General features: G+C 47.6%; 1 protein-coding gene and 1 long non-coding RNA gene across 2 annotated transcripts; both read left to right on the top strand.

Moving 5' to 3' along the window:
- Positions 1-3,780: 3,780 nt before the first annotated feature.
- On the top strand, positions 3,781-5,246 carry LOC120675928. The gene is made up of 3 exons (XR_005675541.1): positions 3,781-4,066; positions 4,173-4,287; positions 5,065-5,246. It is a non-coding gene; the product is annotated as an uncharacterized LOC120675928 (long non-coding RNA).
- A 4,765-nt stretch (positions 5,247-10,011) lies between these two features.
- On the top strand, positions 10,012-10,341 carry LOC120674970 (probable glutamate carboxypeptidase LAMP1). Its single transcript, XM_039956063.1, has one exon. The coding sequence runs from the start codon at positions 10,012-10,014 to the stop codon at positions 10,339-10,341; it is 330 nt and encodes a 109-aa protein (XP_039811997.1).
- The last annotated feature ends 7,372 nt before the right edge of the window (positions 10,342-17,713 follow it).

Raw genomic sequence — 17,713 nt, 5'->3', positions numbered from 1 at the left:
TGATTTTCCAATTTCATCCAGCGCACCTTCTTTTGATATGCTGGTGAAATTGCTCCTTGAATTTCTTTTTAACTTACCTTTTTGGACCTATCTTCCCTTTGCTTTATTCACAATGTGCTCAGTGTCTCTCCTTTCTTTCCAAATAAATGCCGTTTTGGATTCATCCCTTGATTTTTTATTCCAAAGTATCTTTCTGACTCAAAAAAAATATTTAGATAGATCCATACCATGTATCCTAATGCCAGTCCAAGTAAGAATGGAGCTACTAGTTCATCATGAGGAGTCAATGTCGAAGCAGTTGGAAACTGTACCACCTGCTAACATTTCTGCTCATGTTGGACGAAGAATTTAGAGCACCACCAAAGAATCAAGCCTATGCAAGGTTGTGATACTCTCACTACCACTGCAATCACGACAGTGGAGTCAATGCTGGACAAGTTGAAGGAGGCACGTGTCATCAACAACGAAGCTGGAAGATATAACCATGATTAGGATGACCCCTTCTAAATCTATTAACAACGTGTAGCATCGCTCCTTGACTATGTGTTGTCTAATGAAATTTTGTGCTTGCGTGATAATGTTTGTCTTTATGTCCTTGTCTAATTCGCTTCTTTGTAATGAGTGTTGGTGTATTGTGAGTTTTCTACCTGCAATGACATCAGTTGCCTAGTTGGGTTTCTCTTTTGTACCTCCCACCTCCTTGTTATCCGCCGTCTTTCTACCCAATCCTCCAGGGGACGTCAGAAGGAGAAACTGAAGGCAACACCAACGTCAACAAGTAGAAGATACCATCACCACCACCTTCTAGGTGGAACCAAGTCAAAGAAAAGAAGACCCTACTTTGTTTCCTTTGCCGTCTTGGAACTTCCTATTCTTCAGTCTACCTTGCTCCGATGACGACCTCAATAACCAAGAAAGAAGTTGACATCAACAGTAGAAACCTACAAATATCTACAGTTGTCGACACATGAAACAAGCTCAAGCCAAGAATTCTCTATTTTCCTTTTGTTACCCTATGACATTCGTCTCTCTACCTTGAGTGCTTCAAAAAAAACATTATTTGCCATATCCTAACTTCCTTGATGTTTACTCTTATTCATTCTTCATTTACCAAATCCTTGATGCTATTTTTCTCTAATCCCTTTATCTTCGCCTATTATTCCATTCTTTTGATTGCTTTTGCATCTCCCATTTTCGTTCTCCACTTGTCCTCTCGTGACCGAGTACCTTACATCTATCGGTTCCAAAATCCACCTCCCCCTTTATTTCAAGTATGGTCACCTTGGAAATCCCTTTGTCTTCTATTCTAAAGTGTTTTTCATCTCTTCTCTGGTTACAAACGTTAGACTGCCCAAACTTGTGCCCCACATGAAGAATAAGAGTAATGGTCTACTACAAGAAGTTAACCTAGAGCAACTGAAGAGCATATCAGACTCAAAGATGTTACAACCAAGAAGTGGAGGTTGTGCCAGCATTACAGACAAGCTAAGAGATGCCTATATCAAGAATGCTAAAGCTTTAGGATATGACCCTTACGTAGGAGGTTTCCCTTTTCAGCTGTATAACGAAAGACCCGCTTTGTTTGAGTGTTTGTTTTAGTGTGCTTGTGATGCTTGTTGTTTTATCCTTGTTTGTTAGACACCTTATCTTCCTTGTTGGTGTATTGCGGGTGTATTGCGGGACTTGTGCCTGCAATGACATCATTCATCCCTTGGTATATCTTCGATGCCTTTCGCTTGACCCAATCAAAAATAGGTAGATTTAAATCCAAATTCTTCCTTTTTCTCGATACCCATCTTGTCATTTCACTTTACTCTTTATCAGAAGCTGTTTGCCTTATCTCTTCTTTCTATCACCAGACTTTGTGAAGCTCTCATCAACACCCTCTATTCGATCCAACTGAAAGCATGTGAAGAAGACCCAAATCCAAAACCTCCTTGTTTCTTAACACCCATCCTATTATCTTAATCTCTATTTGATGAAGTCCCTTTGCCCTATGTCTTCTTTTTGTCACCAGCCCTTGCGAATCTCGGGACGAGATTCTGTATAAGGGGGGGTAGTTCTGTCACACTCCAAAATATTTAATTTTGGATTGTGAGTATCTTTTAGAATGTGTTCAGCCATCTTTAGGGTTTTTCGAGAATTTTCCAAATTTTTCTTGAAATTATTCTCATTTTCCTGTGAGCTAATTTCATTTTTTTAAATGGCTCTAAAATATTTTTTCAAGAGTTTCAAATATTTTATTTGGACTCTTGTATCCCGTACTATCTTCAGCAATTGTTGGGAAATTTTCGGATCTTCAGAATATATTTTTCGGGGTTTAATTTAAAATAGTTATCTAGACTGTTCTAGATTTATTTTAAGCCTGAAAATATGTTCTGAAAAAAACAAATTCATTTTCTTTTCACCTCCGGCTGGATTCAACCTGTTTTTGTCTCAATCCACCCTAAATTCCAGAATTGTGCCGCGCGCAAGCTTGAGCTTGGCCACTGCCACGATCTCATCATCCATCGTGTTTCCATCACAAAAAGTACACCCGAAGCTTCTCATTGATGTATTGAAACCAATACCCTTGTTTTCACCTTTTGCCTTTTCCTTTCCGAAGCTTAATAACTCTTCGAAGCTAGCTAACCGACAATCACATCGATCATCTTCCTTCACCAAGTTGGTGTTATCAAGAAGTAGTCCCGTGAAGTTCTAAAGTTTGTTACCTTTTCTTTCTATTATTTTTCAGTTCTCGATTTCTCGTCGTAGTCGGGTCGATTCTTTTTATCACAATTTGCTCTTTCTACCCTATCATATCCGACACCCTAAAATGTCCCATCGAGTTTTCCATTCTCTAGTCTTTGTCCTTGATCAACCACACCCAAAATGGAGTCGTATCTCGATTTTCGCGTTGTTCGTCGAGGCTTCACTATCTGCACCGTTAGCTCGGACGACCAACACCATTGCTCTAAAATCCTAGACTCAACCTAAATGCCATCAACAGCCCATCCTTTTTGCCTATATCTTTACCCTTCTTTCCGTCACTCGAATTCTATTTATCAGCCTGATGTAATCTCCGCTTTTCTGTATGTGCGCGCCATGATTCGTTGAACGAGTTCAGTATGACCATGCATGCTTGACCTCATCTTACCACACACGCGAGCCAGCTGTTCGCTCCATGCCTATTTCGGACTTCGTCTCGAGATCAGATGGCCCTCGTTGCAGTCCTCAGCATACGCGTCACACAAGCCCGACCATCTGCGTCCTAAAAAAAAAGTGCAGCCTGCTCAACCCTTCTTTTCCTTCTTTCTCTCTCGGATCTGCTCTCCCCAGTACTGCTCATCCAGCCTGTCATACTCGCCAGCGCGCCGAGTGCCGCCTACAGACTGAACCTTCTTAGGCCCATGAATGAACCCGCTTCAGCCTAGCCCGAAGCCGTTCGGCCCAACCTGACTCAACGTCGCAGCCCGTGTCCAGTGCCAGCCCGCCAGGAACTTGCACCGTCGCCCCTAGAGTCCGTGGTGAGCATGCCCAGGCTAGGGCTACGCGCCTATAAAGGGCGAGCGCTCGTGTCCCGCGACCCCCTGCATCGCCCCTCTCGCTAGGCACCAGGAACGCCGCCGCCTCCACCTGCATCGCCCTGCTGCCTCGCGGGCCTTCGTGCGCCCTACGCGCCACCACCAGGCGTCCCAGGCCCAGCGCCGCTGCTTGCCTGTTCGCGAAGCCGAGACTCTGGGCGATCTCCGTTGGTGCTGCAGGTGGATCAACGCCCAGCCCTAAGTGCCGTCGCCCCTTTGCTCGCGCGCCTCTGGCAGCAGGAGCCGCGAGGCCCCTCCTGCACGTGCGCGTGCGCCCTCGCTACAGCAGCTCGCCGGAGCGAGCACCGCCGCCGGCCGTCAGTTGCCGATTCGTCGCAGCCGTAACACGGATTGCAAATCCAAGGCCACCACGTCGATCACTGCGTCGAGCTGAAGCCGTTTCGCCGGCCCTCGTCGCCCCTCCATCGCCGGACACCGCCGTCCGCCCGAGAGCCGCCGTCCGCGGAGCAGCACCTGCACTGGTTGCCGCCGGCCAATTTCAGGTCATCCCGAGGACTCCTGTCGACGGCGAGTTCCATAAACGAGACTGTCTCTTTCTCCTCTCTTTATTCCCATCTCACCATGGTCTCTCGTGCATTTGAAATCCAGCAAAGCAAAGCGCCAGGAGTCTCCAGGAGGCTTGTCCGCCATGGACGTTTGGTTCTCGAGCTTTTGCAAAAGCACCCTCAAGCAACTCGATCCGACCCTGCCCTCTCATCAAATCGTGAGTACTATTTTTGGTGTCTTGCATTTTTGTCCCTGCTAGTCCTTCTCGCTTATGGTTAATCATGTATAAGCCCCTGCAACCTTGTTTAGCCTATAGATCGACCGTTTCGGTTTTGTTTTGTTCGTCCTCGTTGCGCTAATCTTGTTTTAGTGTAAGAGATAGTTTAGTAGCTCCGTTGTATTGTAGTTCCTGTTTTAAAATTAAATATAAATTTAATTTTATTAATATCCTTTCAACTAGATTTCCTAATTAAAAGATAATTAGATCTATACTCTGGTTTTCACCACTAATGTTAACTTGATTAATATCAAATCAAATGTATTTGTAATTTAATCTGTTAGTTCAATAAGAATCATATAAAGTTGTGCGTTTAGATGCTTTCACATGTCTCCTTCAAATAAACTGTTTAATTAGTAAGTGGTACATAGATAATTGAATAAAATTGGACTAAGTTCTACCTCGCTTTGCAAATGAAAACATAATATGAGTTACTTAGAACCAAATATATTTTCTTTTAAATATTTTTGCATATGATTTTTCTAATTAAAATAAATAAAGTTAATAGTTCTTTTTGTACAATAATAATACAAATCTTTCGATAGCTGTTTCTTTTCAACCGTAGCTTCGTTTTCCGCGTTTCTTGTGTTGTTGTAACCGTAGCAACGAGCCCTATCCTTTTGTGTGTTCTTTTAAGCCTTTATTTTGTTTTGGTGTATTATTCTTAGTTGTACCTATTGTTTGCTTTGTATGTTGCCCGATGATTGCTTCGAGTAGAAAGATCGTTGTTTGAAGCTTAAAGAATCAAGAAGCTTGTATGAGCAAGAGCAGAAGAGCCGTAAGAGTAGCTTTTTATTGGAGAAAGGCAAGTGACCCTAACCATCTTTCTATCTATGCTTATTTACAAGAGTATTATGATGATTTAATTGGAACATGGAGAACCACCCAAGAAAACAGTACAACCACAATACTATATGGCTCTGGTCTTGTCTGATTAATTAGAGACTCTAGCTTGTGACAATTTTACGGAAAGGGCAAGAGGGGATGCATCGACGGGGTATAGCTCGGTCCTCTTGGGGCAATTGGTATTGTTTAATGGTCCTTTGGTAAGGTACCACCTCATTAGGACAGTGTTATGACCGCTTTGGCTTGAAACCTTAGCGGATTGTCATGGGTTAGGGAATCTTTGTAAAGGCCTCGTAGCGTCCCTATGCAATCACACCTCGGAAGTGTGGTATTGTGCCTGATCAGCACATATGCGTGGTTGGGTTCAAAGTTCTTCGGAACTTTTACGCGAATTGTGGTGAAAGTGTACAACCTCTGCAGAGTTAAAACTAACCGGTTAGCCGTGCTCACGGTCAGGAGCGGCTTGGACCCTCACATGATTAATAAACTTAAAGATGGATTTAAATCATTTTCTGGTTATTTCTTGTGGCCTTGCTGAGTACCAACCATAAGTGTACTCACCCTTGCTTACTGCTGCTCAGAAGGAAAGATGTATGAAGTCTGTTGAAGATGTTGCCGAGTTCTAGGCGTATGCAACCCCCAGTCGTTTGCCTGTGAAGTATGAAGCCTTCGTTTCCAGGATAAGCTGTAAACTCTGATAGTCTTTTATTTGTTTTAGTTCTCTTTTTCGTGATACTGTACTGATTATTCACTTATGATGTCTCTATATGTATGAAACTTGATCATGGCATATATATAGCTATGCATTCGGTTTGTCCTTAAAACCGGGTGTGACATTCCTCGGCGCCGTACTGCAGTTGGGCGGCGGCCGGGCGCAGGGCGCAGGCGGGCGAAGCGAGTCGTGTTCCAACTTCCAAGCGGTTCACACGGAATCAGTGTGCTCCAAATTCCGGCAAGACAACGATCTCCGGCCGATCTCCATGTCAACCTGTATTCTATATTTCTATCACACCTTGGAGCCGTTGAACTGCGCCAACGCTCACACCGCGGCCGCAGCCCGCCGGCACAGAGTAGACGACACTTGCTGCCTCTGTGGCGACTCTTGGCGGCGCTGCTTCCTTGGACGGTGCCATCGCCGCTGCGGCGCACGAGAGCTCAGGCCGGTCAGCCCATTGTGGAAGGGAACCGCTGGAGCCGCGTCGCGAGGTGAACGCGAGATCTTGGTGAAGGCGGAGAGGGCCTCGCTATTCGCTGCTATCCGCGCCGATCTCGGCCACACAAGCCAGATCGAACGTCTGAAATAGGTCCAGGGTGTGGACGCGGACCGTGGACGGTATTTCATTTACCGTCCACCCTCACCCTGGACGGTAAATGAAATACCGACTACCCCTAGAGCACAACTGGCGCGGGCACCACTGGCGGCGGCGTGACGCCGCTGAGGCCTCCACCGCCAGCTCTCCCATGAACGAGATGGCTCGCAACGTGTTCCACCATGCCAGGGAGAAGTTCCAATCGACTGCTGCCTTAATCGACATGGTGGTCGCCATCGCGGCGGCGAGGTTTGACGCCGAAACACGGGCGGCGACGACGAGGGCTGCAGCGCTTGCCGGTGGAGGCGTGGGGCAACGCCCAGATGGACGGGCTCGATGGCACGGCAGCATGCGCGCGGTACGCGACGACTGGCCGCCCGGCGCGCTCGCGATGACGCACCGACGCGCGAGGACTTCGAGGAGAGCTGTCGCGCGCGCCGATGACTGCCAAGACCAGTTGAGGCTGCAATCCTTAGCTTTTGTTCCTCCTCACGTGTCACGAGTCATGATCAAGAACAAACTCTGTCAGTTAAAATTAACATCCCAGAGCAAGTCTTATCTAGAGTTCGAGAACTGAATATCTCATTCGCGCGTCCTTCAATTCTTACCTTTGCACTCTCATTTCGTACTTCGTTTCAAATAAGAAAAAAGCTGTTGCAACGCAAGTACTGAAAAATTGCCTGTTCTCCCTCTCATTACGAAGTAGGCACGGCCGGCGGTCTCATCACCATTGCACTGCCTGCAAACTCCCGTGCGTCAATACTCAATAGCGAAGCTGTATGCTCGCTGAAACGAGGAACAAGCTAAGTATGAAATCCTTGTCTTGTGGACCAAATTTACAGAGAATAGTATGAGCCAAATGAAAGGATTCCAGTCCGACATCAAGAGGATCCTGGGAAGGCGAATCAGATAGACGCCTTGCAAGTTCATGATGGGCTGCCCAACCTTTTCTAGCACACCTATGGACAGTGTGTCGGTAAAGGTAGCACATGCACATGAAGACAAGTGGACAACTGAAACTAACTGAACACAGCTGCATGAACTCATCTCCAGGTTCCTGATGATTGTGAGTGCTGCAGATTACCGGATGCAGAGGAAGAATAAAATGGATCGAAGTATGGAGAATAAAATGTGGAAATACGAGCGGCATGTCATGTTACCTACTGTTCTGTCTTTTCCGGGCACGATTTTGCACGATCAGTAAAGTGAAGTATGAACAGTTCATAGAAGTATACAACTGAGTACGGACCTATCGATTGCTTCATTCATCACGGCCCTATGGCACACCGAGTCATTGTAATGCACGCCGTTGCTGGAGCCTGTGAAGAAGAAGAACAGAGACCCATGTATGATTGTTTGATCCACCACGAACCATATCCATCTACCTTACTAGATCAGGCGGCCCAAGAGAACAACAAAAACACTTCATGTAGGAAACAGCTGCCATGCTTTGGAAGAGAAGACGACAGTGCGCCCGCCTGCTTGAGCACATCCCGCGTAGCCTCTGACTCAGCTTTTATTACCGCGACGTCTTACTGCAGGAGCAGAGCACAAGAGTGGAGATCACGCGGTAGGGAAGGACCTGAGCGAAAGATGGGTGTTTGGATGTTTGCCCTTCTGACAGGAACTGAACCCTGAGAGTGATGGCGGCGGCGGCGGCGGCCATCGCCAGAAGAAGCGGAGCCGTCGAATCAGATGTTGTTTTGCAGAATTAAGGGAGACTTTTATAAATATGTGATCTGGACTTACAATAGACCCCGAGGATTTTTAAAAATATATGATTCGGGATATTGTAAATGTCTAATCTGAAATTTTACATTTGGACTCCTAATTTGGATCACGCTTTATTCACGATCCAAACTAGGGGGCTGTAAGGAACATGGCACCTTTTATGCCATTTCAAGTGATTTTGGTGATCGAATGACAACACAACACTTGGACTAATATGATTGTTAAGATGATCATTCTCAGGCTTTTAGGTTCAAGTGATGACAAAGAGAAAGAGAAGATAAGCGTAGATAGGCGGAGCCGCCCCTCGCGGGTCTCAGGGCAGCGCCCTGAAAGCTCTTCGGATCAGGAGCACCGGAAGAACCGACGCCAAGGGCATCGGTGCATCCGACGCTTGTCGGAAGAACCGGCGCTATGAAGTTTGGTGCAGAAGGGAATCGAAGCCAAGTCAGCCTATAGGCACCGGTTGAACCGACGGGTCAAAAAGGGCATCGGTGCATTGGGCGTCCTACGTTCCAGAGACGATGCAAGTCGCGCAAGAGACAAGTCTTCAGCACCGGTTGAACCGGTGAGGCATCGGTGCATACCATCGGTGTAATGACGTCAGCGCCCAGGAGAAGATCCTTAAGCACCGGATGAACCGGTGATGCATCGGTACAAAGCATCGGTTCAACCGGTGATCACTGCATCAGCTGTCAGAAGCTCAACGGCTACTTTGGGTTGTGAGTGACCGGATGAACCGACGCTACCCCTACCAGAGGCATCGGTTCAATCGGTGATACGCAGAATTCTGCTGACCGTTGGAGCAACGGCTACAAGACTTGGCGGCCTATATATACGCCTCACCCCGGCCATTTGAAGATTGCTGGAGTCCCAAGACACCTCATACACATCCAAGAACATCTCAAAGCCATACAAGAGCTCATAGATTATATCCTTAGCTTATAGCACTAGCTTTGTAAAGTGTGAGTGCTAGATTAGCTCTTAGTGAGTGTGATTGCACGGCCTTGAGCCTTTGTGCTGTGGTTCTCTAGTGAACCAAAACAAGAGCTTGGTGCACCGGCACCTTGGAGCGTGAAGCTCGCCGGCAACGTCATCGACCCTCCGACTTGGTGTGGAGCGGCGACGACACTTTGTGCGGGGGACGTGGAGACCCCCATCCTTTGTGGAGAAGCTCCTTAGTGGAACCCGGGGCCAAGGTGACCGTGATTGAGTTCACGGAAGAAACTTGGTGGCCGAGTAGCAATACTCTTAGTGAGTGCTACAACAACGTGGATGTAGGTGTGCCTTTGTGGCTAACCGAACCACGGGATAAACACCCGCGTCAAGAGTTTGCTATCTCCTATCCCTCTCTTTAAGCTTCCGTATTTCATACTAGCAATTTGTGTGCCTTTACTTTCATAGAATAGTTTCTTGGTAGGAAAGGCTATATGTTGCTAAACTCTTTTGGGATAGGGGTTTCACACTAGAACAACCTAGTTGCACATCTAGATAGCATGTTTTAGTTTAAGTTTTGTGCAAACTAGTTGGAGCCATAGGTCTAAGTTTTTATTAGTGCCTAATTCACCCCCTCCCCCTCTTAGGCTAGAGCACTCGATCACTTTCAGGGGCGTTTTGAAAAAAAAAGGGAGCCAGAGCAGCCGAATCATGCCTTCGCTGCTGATGGTGACCTCAACTAACCCCATCTCCATGCATCCTGGTGATCCTGAATCAAGATTCACTACTTAGACACAGCGACAGATCCATGCGAACGCCAATTTCAATGTTAGCTCCTCCATAGATGCGGTGCGGTGACATCTACTATGAGGACATGGTGTCGAAAGCGGGCTCCGCGGGAGCCGCCACCGTGATCATGTACACTGACGCCAAGGGGGCGAAGCAGAAGTGGTTCCCCGACGTGCGGGGGTTGCCGTCGACTGGCATACAGGTGTGGACTCTGTACTATGATAACGGCGACCCGACCACGCCGCTATGGCCGTCATGCGCAGTGGGGCATGACTGCGAGTGGCTGAGTGCGGTGGACCAGAGCGGGAGCGAGGCGCTGCTAGTGTCCGCCAGGGATGGTAAGACAATCCTCAAGGCGATGGGCGGCGATGAGGGTGTCGCCTAAGTGGCAGGGCGACGAGGGCGCAACCACTAAACTGTAGTACCATCCTTTGAATTGGATATCAAATTTGTTGAAACTTTTACTATGATGCGGTGAAGTTGATGACAACAGAGACAACGTGGCCTGCTTCGCGCAGGCATTAAGGTGGTGATTGACAGAAGATGAGATCCCTCGTTACTACTAGATATGGGTGTGTATATTTACGAGGGACCGAAAAGACAATCAGAAGGAGGGTGAATGGGAGCAAATTAAAAAAATTCACGAGCGAAACCGATTTGGTAGAGTCCCAAGAGTACACCCAAACCCTCTCTTCTAGAGTGTGCAAAGTGTAGCTATAGCTGAGCTAGACACCAAGCAAAAACTCTAGGAGCAAGCCGCGAAGAGATCGGATCAAGAGCGGAGAACAAGCAGCAAAGATAGCACGGTATATGAACACCGGTTAAACCGACGTGCGAAGAAAATCTTCACCGGTTCAACCGACGTCACAGAGCCGGCAGCAGATAAGAATCACTCACCGGTTAAACCGACGCTACGGTTTAACCAGTGTCGGTTCAACCGGCGATAGTACATTGAATGATCCGACAAAACCAAACTCAAGCGTCGGTGCAGTTGTCCAGAGAGGCTCCAAGACGGACCAACTGAACACCGGTTAAACCGACGAAATCAAATTCAAAACACCGGTGCTATTGTCCAGAGAGATCCCAAAACGAACTACTCGTTACACCGGTTGATCCGATGTAGATGAACTTCTATAAGCCGGTGCAACGAGCAAAACAGCACGCAGGCACAGCAGGTGAAGCTTCACCGGTTGAACCGATGCACGAGGAACTAATACACCGCTGCAACCAAGCAGAAAGGCCAAAGACCCTAACACGCGAAAAACCAACTCTCCGGTTGATCCGACGCAACATACCACAAGCGTCGGTTTAACCGGTGACAGGAAAAACTTTGCCCGTGCCAGGAAACGATTTTTCCAGACCGCGACCTTTGGAAATCTTGATGATTGGGGGATCAAATCAAGTCCAAAGGAGCTCAAATTTTGGGGAGATGAAGATGATGACTTCAAGAACACATCCCCAAAAGATTTCAACGAAAGTCCTCACGGATTAAGAGGGATCGGAAGAAATCGGAGCAAGAGCGGGGTTTTCTCTAGAACGCAAAAATCTCCAATTGAAGGGGCTCGTGATTCCGGGGATTTTAGCACTAGGCTAGATGGATTAGAAGCACCCTAAGGAGTCACAAAATCATCTAGAAACAGCCCTCAATCTCATGCACAAGGAACAAAACGTGAAGAACCAAAACTCATCTCATGGAGGCCACAAAGTATGAAATTGATGCAAATTCAAAAGCCCGGAGGGCACAAGGAGGTTAGGGCCTCCTTTCCCGATCAATTTCAATACAAAGTCTCAAAAATCCATGGCTAAAACTTCAATCCCTAGAGAGGAGAAGGGAGGAGGAAGGAAGAGAGGGAGGGGCGCCTGGGAGAGAGGGGTGCTGCGGTCTGGGCGCCAGGCAAAAAACAGGGGGGGGCTAGAGAAGAGAGGGGGTGAGGGGGTATTTATGGTGCCCACGCAGGGGTCCAAAATACCCTTAGACTTAAACTAGAGACTAAAACGCCCGTAGGGGCTAAGCCGGAAATATCTACATGATCTTATCCGACGGTCAGGGTTCTTTATTCGAATCGAAGTCTTCTCCGCGATGCCGCCACGTAGATGAAGATTCGGTCCGCGGTTTTGGAGGGTCCGCGAAACCCGGGTAGGTGGCCGGTTTTGAGAAAACCGCCAAAACTCCACGCGCGGGAAGATTCCCGCCTCTACGCCGTGGCCCTGGACGCCGTTCCCGCCTCGGCCTCCTGACGGCCGTAGACGCCGCCCGACGCCCATCACCTCCTCGCCCGCAGCGAGGCCCTAGACGCAGTCGACGCCCGTTCCTCCGCCAGTCCCGAGACCGACGCCTGTGCCTCCACGACTTGGCGTCTTCAACCGCCGTCCACCAGCTTGGTTTTGTGGCGCAAACCAAGAAACCCGCCTTCCGTCGGCACTTGCGCCCTCGATCCAGGAGTGGACGCCACAGCTGCCGCCCGGCCCGAGCTCCGGTCCCTGCTGCTCTTCACCGCCGTCCACCGCACGGTCCATCGGCCATAGCACCTCCACGGCAGCTCTCTGTCAACACTCGACGCCCGTTTACCTGCAACCAAAGACCAAGCACACGATCACACCGCACGGTTGACAATTCACTCATCACAACCAGGAGTGAGTACTCCACATTCCTCAATCTCTCCCTTGATGAGTGCATTGTCAACACACCACAATCGAACCAAAAAATGAACTAAGAGAGAAACAAATACCGAGAAGAACAAAGAATCAAGAATAAGTCACTTGACCAGGCAAAGATCTATTCCCTAAGACAAGGGCAACGGCTCGACGCAATCGATCAAACACAAGCATGACTCCTCAAGGATAGAGGCAGGGCTTGACACAGTCATGTAGAAGTGACAAGGAAACCAGGAGCCAAACAAAGTAGAAACTCCCCCTGAAATGCATTTCCCCCTCACCAGTGCAACTCTCACCTCATGTATGCACTCTCAAAGCCCTGTGCACAACAAGTTTTTGGTTCACTCAAAAATCAAACAATTCTCCCTTTGTTCGATCACTAAACTTCTCCCCCATGTTGGCACATACACACATCAAGGCTAAACAGACCTAAAACTCCCCCTGAAACTAAGACTCCCCTGAAAATATGATATGCAATGAATGCAATGCAGGAGGTGTAATTGAAAGCATTCAGGGATACAAGGATATGAGCAACATCTAGTCACAAGCATGTGTGCATCCATAAACAAGACCTGCATCTAACTCAATAGGGTATATCAAATCATGTCTAGAGCTTAGCAAGTTCAGTTTAACAGAAATAAAAACATCACCCATGATCTAGCACTAACAAGTAGGAAATGGAAATCAGTGCTAATCAAACTCATACAGGTGAGCCAAAACAACCAAAACATGTCACAAACACCCATTTTGCAATCAAATTATATCAACCAATTATTAATGTCAGGGGTTGAAAGCTTGTCATGCTTTACTTAGCAACGAGGCCAAGCCTATGCCAAAGGCAATCAGAAGCTTAAGACACTCGTTTTAGTCATGCACAGCCTTGCCCGAGTTCTCACAAGTGCAAAGTGAGCCGTCCCGAAAGCTCGATCAGTGCGACAAGCAATCCCACCTGGATCTTTCCATTCTATTTCAAGCACAATTCAAGCAATTTTATCAATTTTTAGATCATGTCAAATATGAATTGCTGAACCAGGATGAATTGCAACAAGTTAAGTATCAAGAAGCTACACTAGCATGAATAAGATAGCAAAGCATATCAACACGCCCTAACATGCTAATAGCCAAGACAGGGTGATCATGTTTTCGAATTTTCAAATCAAAATAGCTTAACTCAGAGGATATCATATACACAGTGGAGGAAACTATTCATGATCACGTTTATAAACTCACACTAGCAAGCCCTAGGAGGTCATAGCAATGTATACAAGAATGCTAGTGCAAGTGAGGCAATGCAAAAATGCTGAAATATACAATGCAAGTGCAAAATGCAGCTACCAAAACTAGAAAAATGAAGAGAAAAAGAATCAAGAACTACAAAGCTAACCAAAGAAAAATTAGCAACTAAAAGGGTAACAAACCCCAAGCTCCCCTCGCAAGCGAGCAAAAGTCTCAAGGTCAAGTGGTTTGGTAAGGATATCTGCTGTTTGCCTCTCGGATGGTACATGGATCATGTCTATGTGGCCTCTCTCATGGTTATCTCGCAAAAAGTGGAACCTGATGTCTATGTGTTTGGTTCTGGAGTGGAGCACTGGGTTCTTTGCAATGCAAATGGAAGACATGTTGTCTACAAAGATGGGAACCCTACCAAAACTCAACCCATAATCCTACAAGGTTTGTTTCATCCAAAGAATTTGAGAGCAGCAGGTAGCAGCGGCAACGTATTCGGCTTCTGTGGAAGAGAGCACTACACTAGCTTGCTTGCGAGAGGACCACGAAACCAGCGATGTACCGAGAAAGTGACAAGTGCCAGAATCGGCATCCGAGAATCCAACTAAAGCAAGAGATGAATCCGCAGAATACCAAAGACCGAACTCAGGAGTGAACTTGAAGTACCTGAAAATGTGTTTCACCACTTACTTGTGGGAGGTGCGCGGTGAAGCCTGATACCGCGCACAGAGGCCGACCCCGAACTGAATGTCCGGCCAGGTCGCCGTCAGGTACAGGAGGGAGCCTATCATGCTCATGTACTCCTTCTGGTCAACCGCCTCGCCATCCAAGTCCGCATCAAGCACCATCGATGTGCTGATCGGAGTCGGCTGAGGAGACAAGTCACTCATGTCGAACTTCCGCAGCAAGTCCTTGGTGTACTTGGTTTGATGGACGAACGTGCCCTGGGAAGTTTGCTTGATCTGCAGCCCGAGGAAGAACTGCAGCTCACCCATCATGCTCATCTCAAACTCCCTGGACATCTGCTCATAAAACTTGGAAACAAGAGTGTGAGAAGAGCCACCAAAGATGATATCATCCACGTAAATCTAAACCAACAAAAAGTCAGAGTCAGAGCGCATGAGGAACAATGTTTTATCAACACATCCCATTTTAAAATCTTGAGCAAGGAAGAAGTTTTTAAGCCTATCGTACCAAGCTCTAGGTGCCTGTTTCAAACCGTAAAGAGCTTTCTGAAGTTTGTAAACTCGGTTTGGAAACTTGAGATTTTCAAAACTAGGGGGTTGTTTCACATAAACTTCCTCTTCAATAAAACCATTTAAGAATGTAGATTTCACATCCATTTAGAAAACTTTAAAACCCTTGGAAGCAGCAAAAGCAAGAAAAATTCGAATCGCTTCTAAGGGTGCTACCGGGGCAAAAGTTTCCTCATAATCTATCCCTTCCTTTTGGCAAAACTCCTGGGGTACAAGTCGAGCCTTGTTCCGCACTACCAACCCATCTTCACCTTGCTTGTTCTTGAAAACCCACTTGGTTCCAATAGGGTTACAAGCAGGCGGAGGCTCAACCAAAACCCAAACCTGGTTCCTTTCAAAATTTTCGAGTTCCTCATGCATGGCATTGACCCAATTTGAGTCAGAAAGTGCATGTCCAACATCTTTGGGCTCGAAAGAGGCAACAAACGCTGAATGAGCAAAGACAGCGATACTTGTTACCTTGGACCGTGTGACTCGCTCGTTGAGGTCACCTAGCATCTGTTGAGGTGGATGACGATGCTGAATGTGTCGCGGTGCTTCACTTGTTGAAGTTGCCTCCTCCTCAACCAAAATTGGTGTCTCCTCAGATGCAGCTGGTGAAGGCTGAGTCACCTGCTCAATCGGCCCTCGGGAAGTAGATGTAGTCGGGTCGGGGCCGTCATCATCGTCCGAGCTTGTGGCGGAGGCAGCTGGGTCCACAACACGCGTGGTAGCCTCAGCATCACCCTCCGCAGCTTCTTCCTCCTCATCTTCAAAGATGGAGGTGCCGAGCTCATCATCTCCTGCAACTTTAAAGACATGCATTGCACGGTGCAGTCTCATCGAAAGTGACTTCACAAGTCTCTCTGATGATGTTAGTATCAATAATCAACACACGGTAGGCTCTGGAATGAGAAGCATAACCAATAAAAACACCGTCAGACGATCGAGACTCAAACTTATCAAGATTTCCTTCCTTCAGCACAAAACACCGGCAACCGAAAACTCTAAGATGGTCAACATGGGGCTGACATCCAAATCGCAACTCATAAGAAGTCTTGTGCATGAAAGCACGCAAGAAAATACGATTGGACACATAACAAGCGGTGTTAACTGCCTCAGCCTAGTACTTTCTAGGAGTCCTATGCTCATCGAACATCGTCCTAGCCATCTCAACCGGCGTCCGATTCTTCCGCTCTACAACCCCATTCTGCTGTGGAGTGTAGGGAGAAGAATACTGGTGTTCAAGACCTTGATCAGTGCAAAAGGTGTCAAAATGAGCATTTTTTAATTCTGTGACATTGTCACTGTGAATCGCTCTCATGGCATGGGGTAGCTCGTTTTTCAACCTCAAGATCAAGTCTCGAACAAACTCGAAAGCCTCATCCTTGGTTCTCATGAAAAAGACCCAAAAATAGCGAGAAAAGTCATCCACGATCACAAGAACATACCACTTCCCACCAACCGACATCACCCGAGAAGGACCAACTGTGTCCATATGTAGCAACTCTCCAGGGTGAGTGGTCATCACTTGATTAATCGGCGGATGAGAGGTGGCAACCATCTTCCCATGGCGACACGGGTGGCAAACAAGATCCTTTTCAAACTTCAATTTGGGCAATCCTCAGATCATGCCAAGTGAGCTAAGTCTCGACAACAAGTCAAAGCTCAAATGTCCAAGTCTCCTATGCCACTTCCACAAATCAGAAGAAGGACCAGCCAACAAACAACAAGGAGGACCAAGAGAAGTTCTAGAGAAGTCAACCAAGAAAACCTGATCGCGAGGTAAAAATCCGGCAACCCAAATCATCCCTGGAAACTAAAACACGAGAACAACCCTCCTTGAAGCAAACTTCAAACCCCTCATCAAGAAGTTGTGAAACAGAGAGCAAATTGAACCCAAGGTTCGAAAACAAAGCAACTTCTCTCAGGGTAAAGTGATCGGAAACACGAACAATGCCAATTCCACGTACCTTTCATCTTCCATTGTCCCCGAACACAATGTACTCCTTTGAGCGCATCGGGGTGAGGCTGGAGAACCACTTGTCATTCCCGGTCATATGGTGCGAACAACCGGAGTTCATGATCCACCTATTCTCCAAGCCTCCGGCCTGCACATCAGTAGCGAGACAAAGGGTGAGCAAATGTCCCAACACTGGGGTTAGCAAAGTGTGAAGCAAACCAGTGTCGAGCCATTTGCTCTACAGAAGGGTTAGCAAAATTAGGCAAAGCGTATCCCCTGTCCCGTCTACCGCGAGGCTGACGACCACCACCGCGAGGAAAGCGCGGTGTCTCGTAACCTCCTCCAAAGCCTCGGTCTCGTGGTCCATAGCCATACTGAGGACGACCAGGAGCACGACCGGCAAAGCGACCACCCGCTGGAGCACGGTAATCACCACCGTCTCCCTGTCCTCCACCTACACGGCGTGCCCTAGCATCTTGCCTACCACCATGCCGAGGAGGACCATGTACTCGAACAGAGTACATGTCCGAGTTATGTCTCTCCTGCTCACGCCTCACAGCCCGCTTCCTCCTGAAGCAAAACTCCTCCAAGTGACCATCTCTGTGACAGTACTCGCAGTGGTACCTCACATCTCTCTTGGGAGGTGGAGGCCCCGCCTTTGGACGGGAAGGAGCAGC

Source organism: Panicum virgatum, chromosome 5N, assembly GCF_016808335.1.
Source record: "Panicum virgatum strain AP13 chromosome 5N, P.virgatum_v5, whole genome shotgun sequence".
NCBI lineage: Eukaryota > Viridiplantae > Streptophyta > Magnoliopsida > Poales > Poaceae > Panicum > Panicum virgatum.
Note: the sequence above shows the minus strand (reverse complement) of the source record. Positions and strands in the feature narration are given on the sequence as shown.

Coding starts and splice junctions, on each gene's coding strand:
- LOC120674970 (XM_039956063.1), top strand. CDS start 10,012: ATGCGGTGCGGTGACATCTACTATGAGGACATGGTGTCGAAAGCGGGC.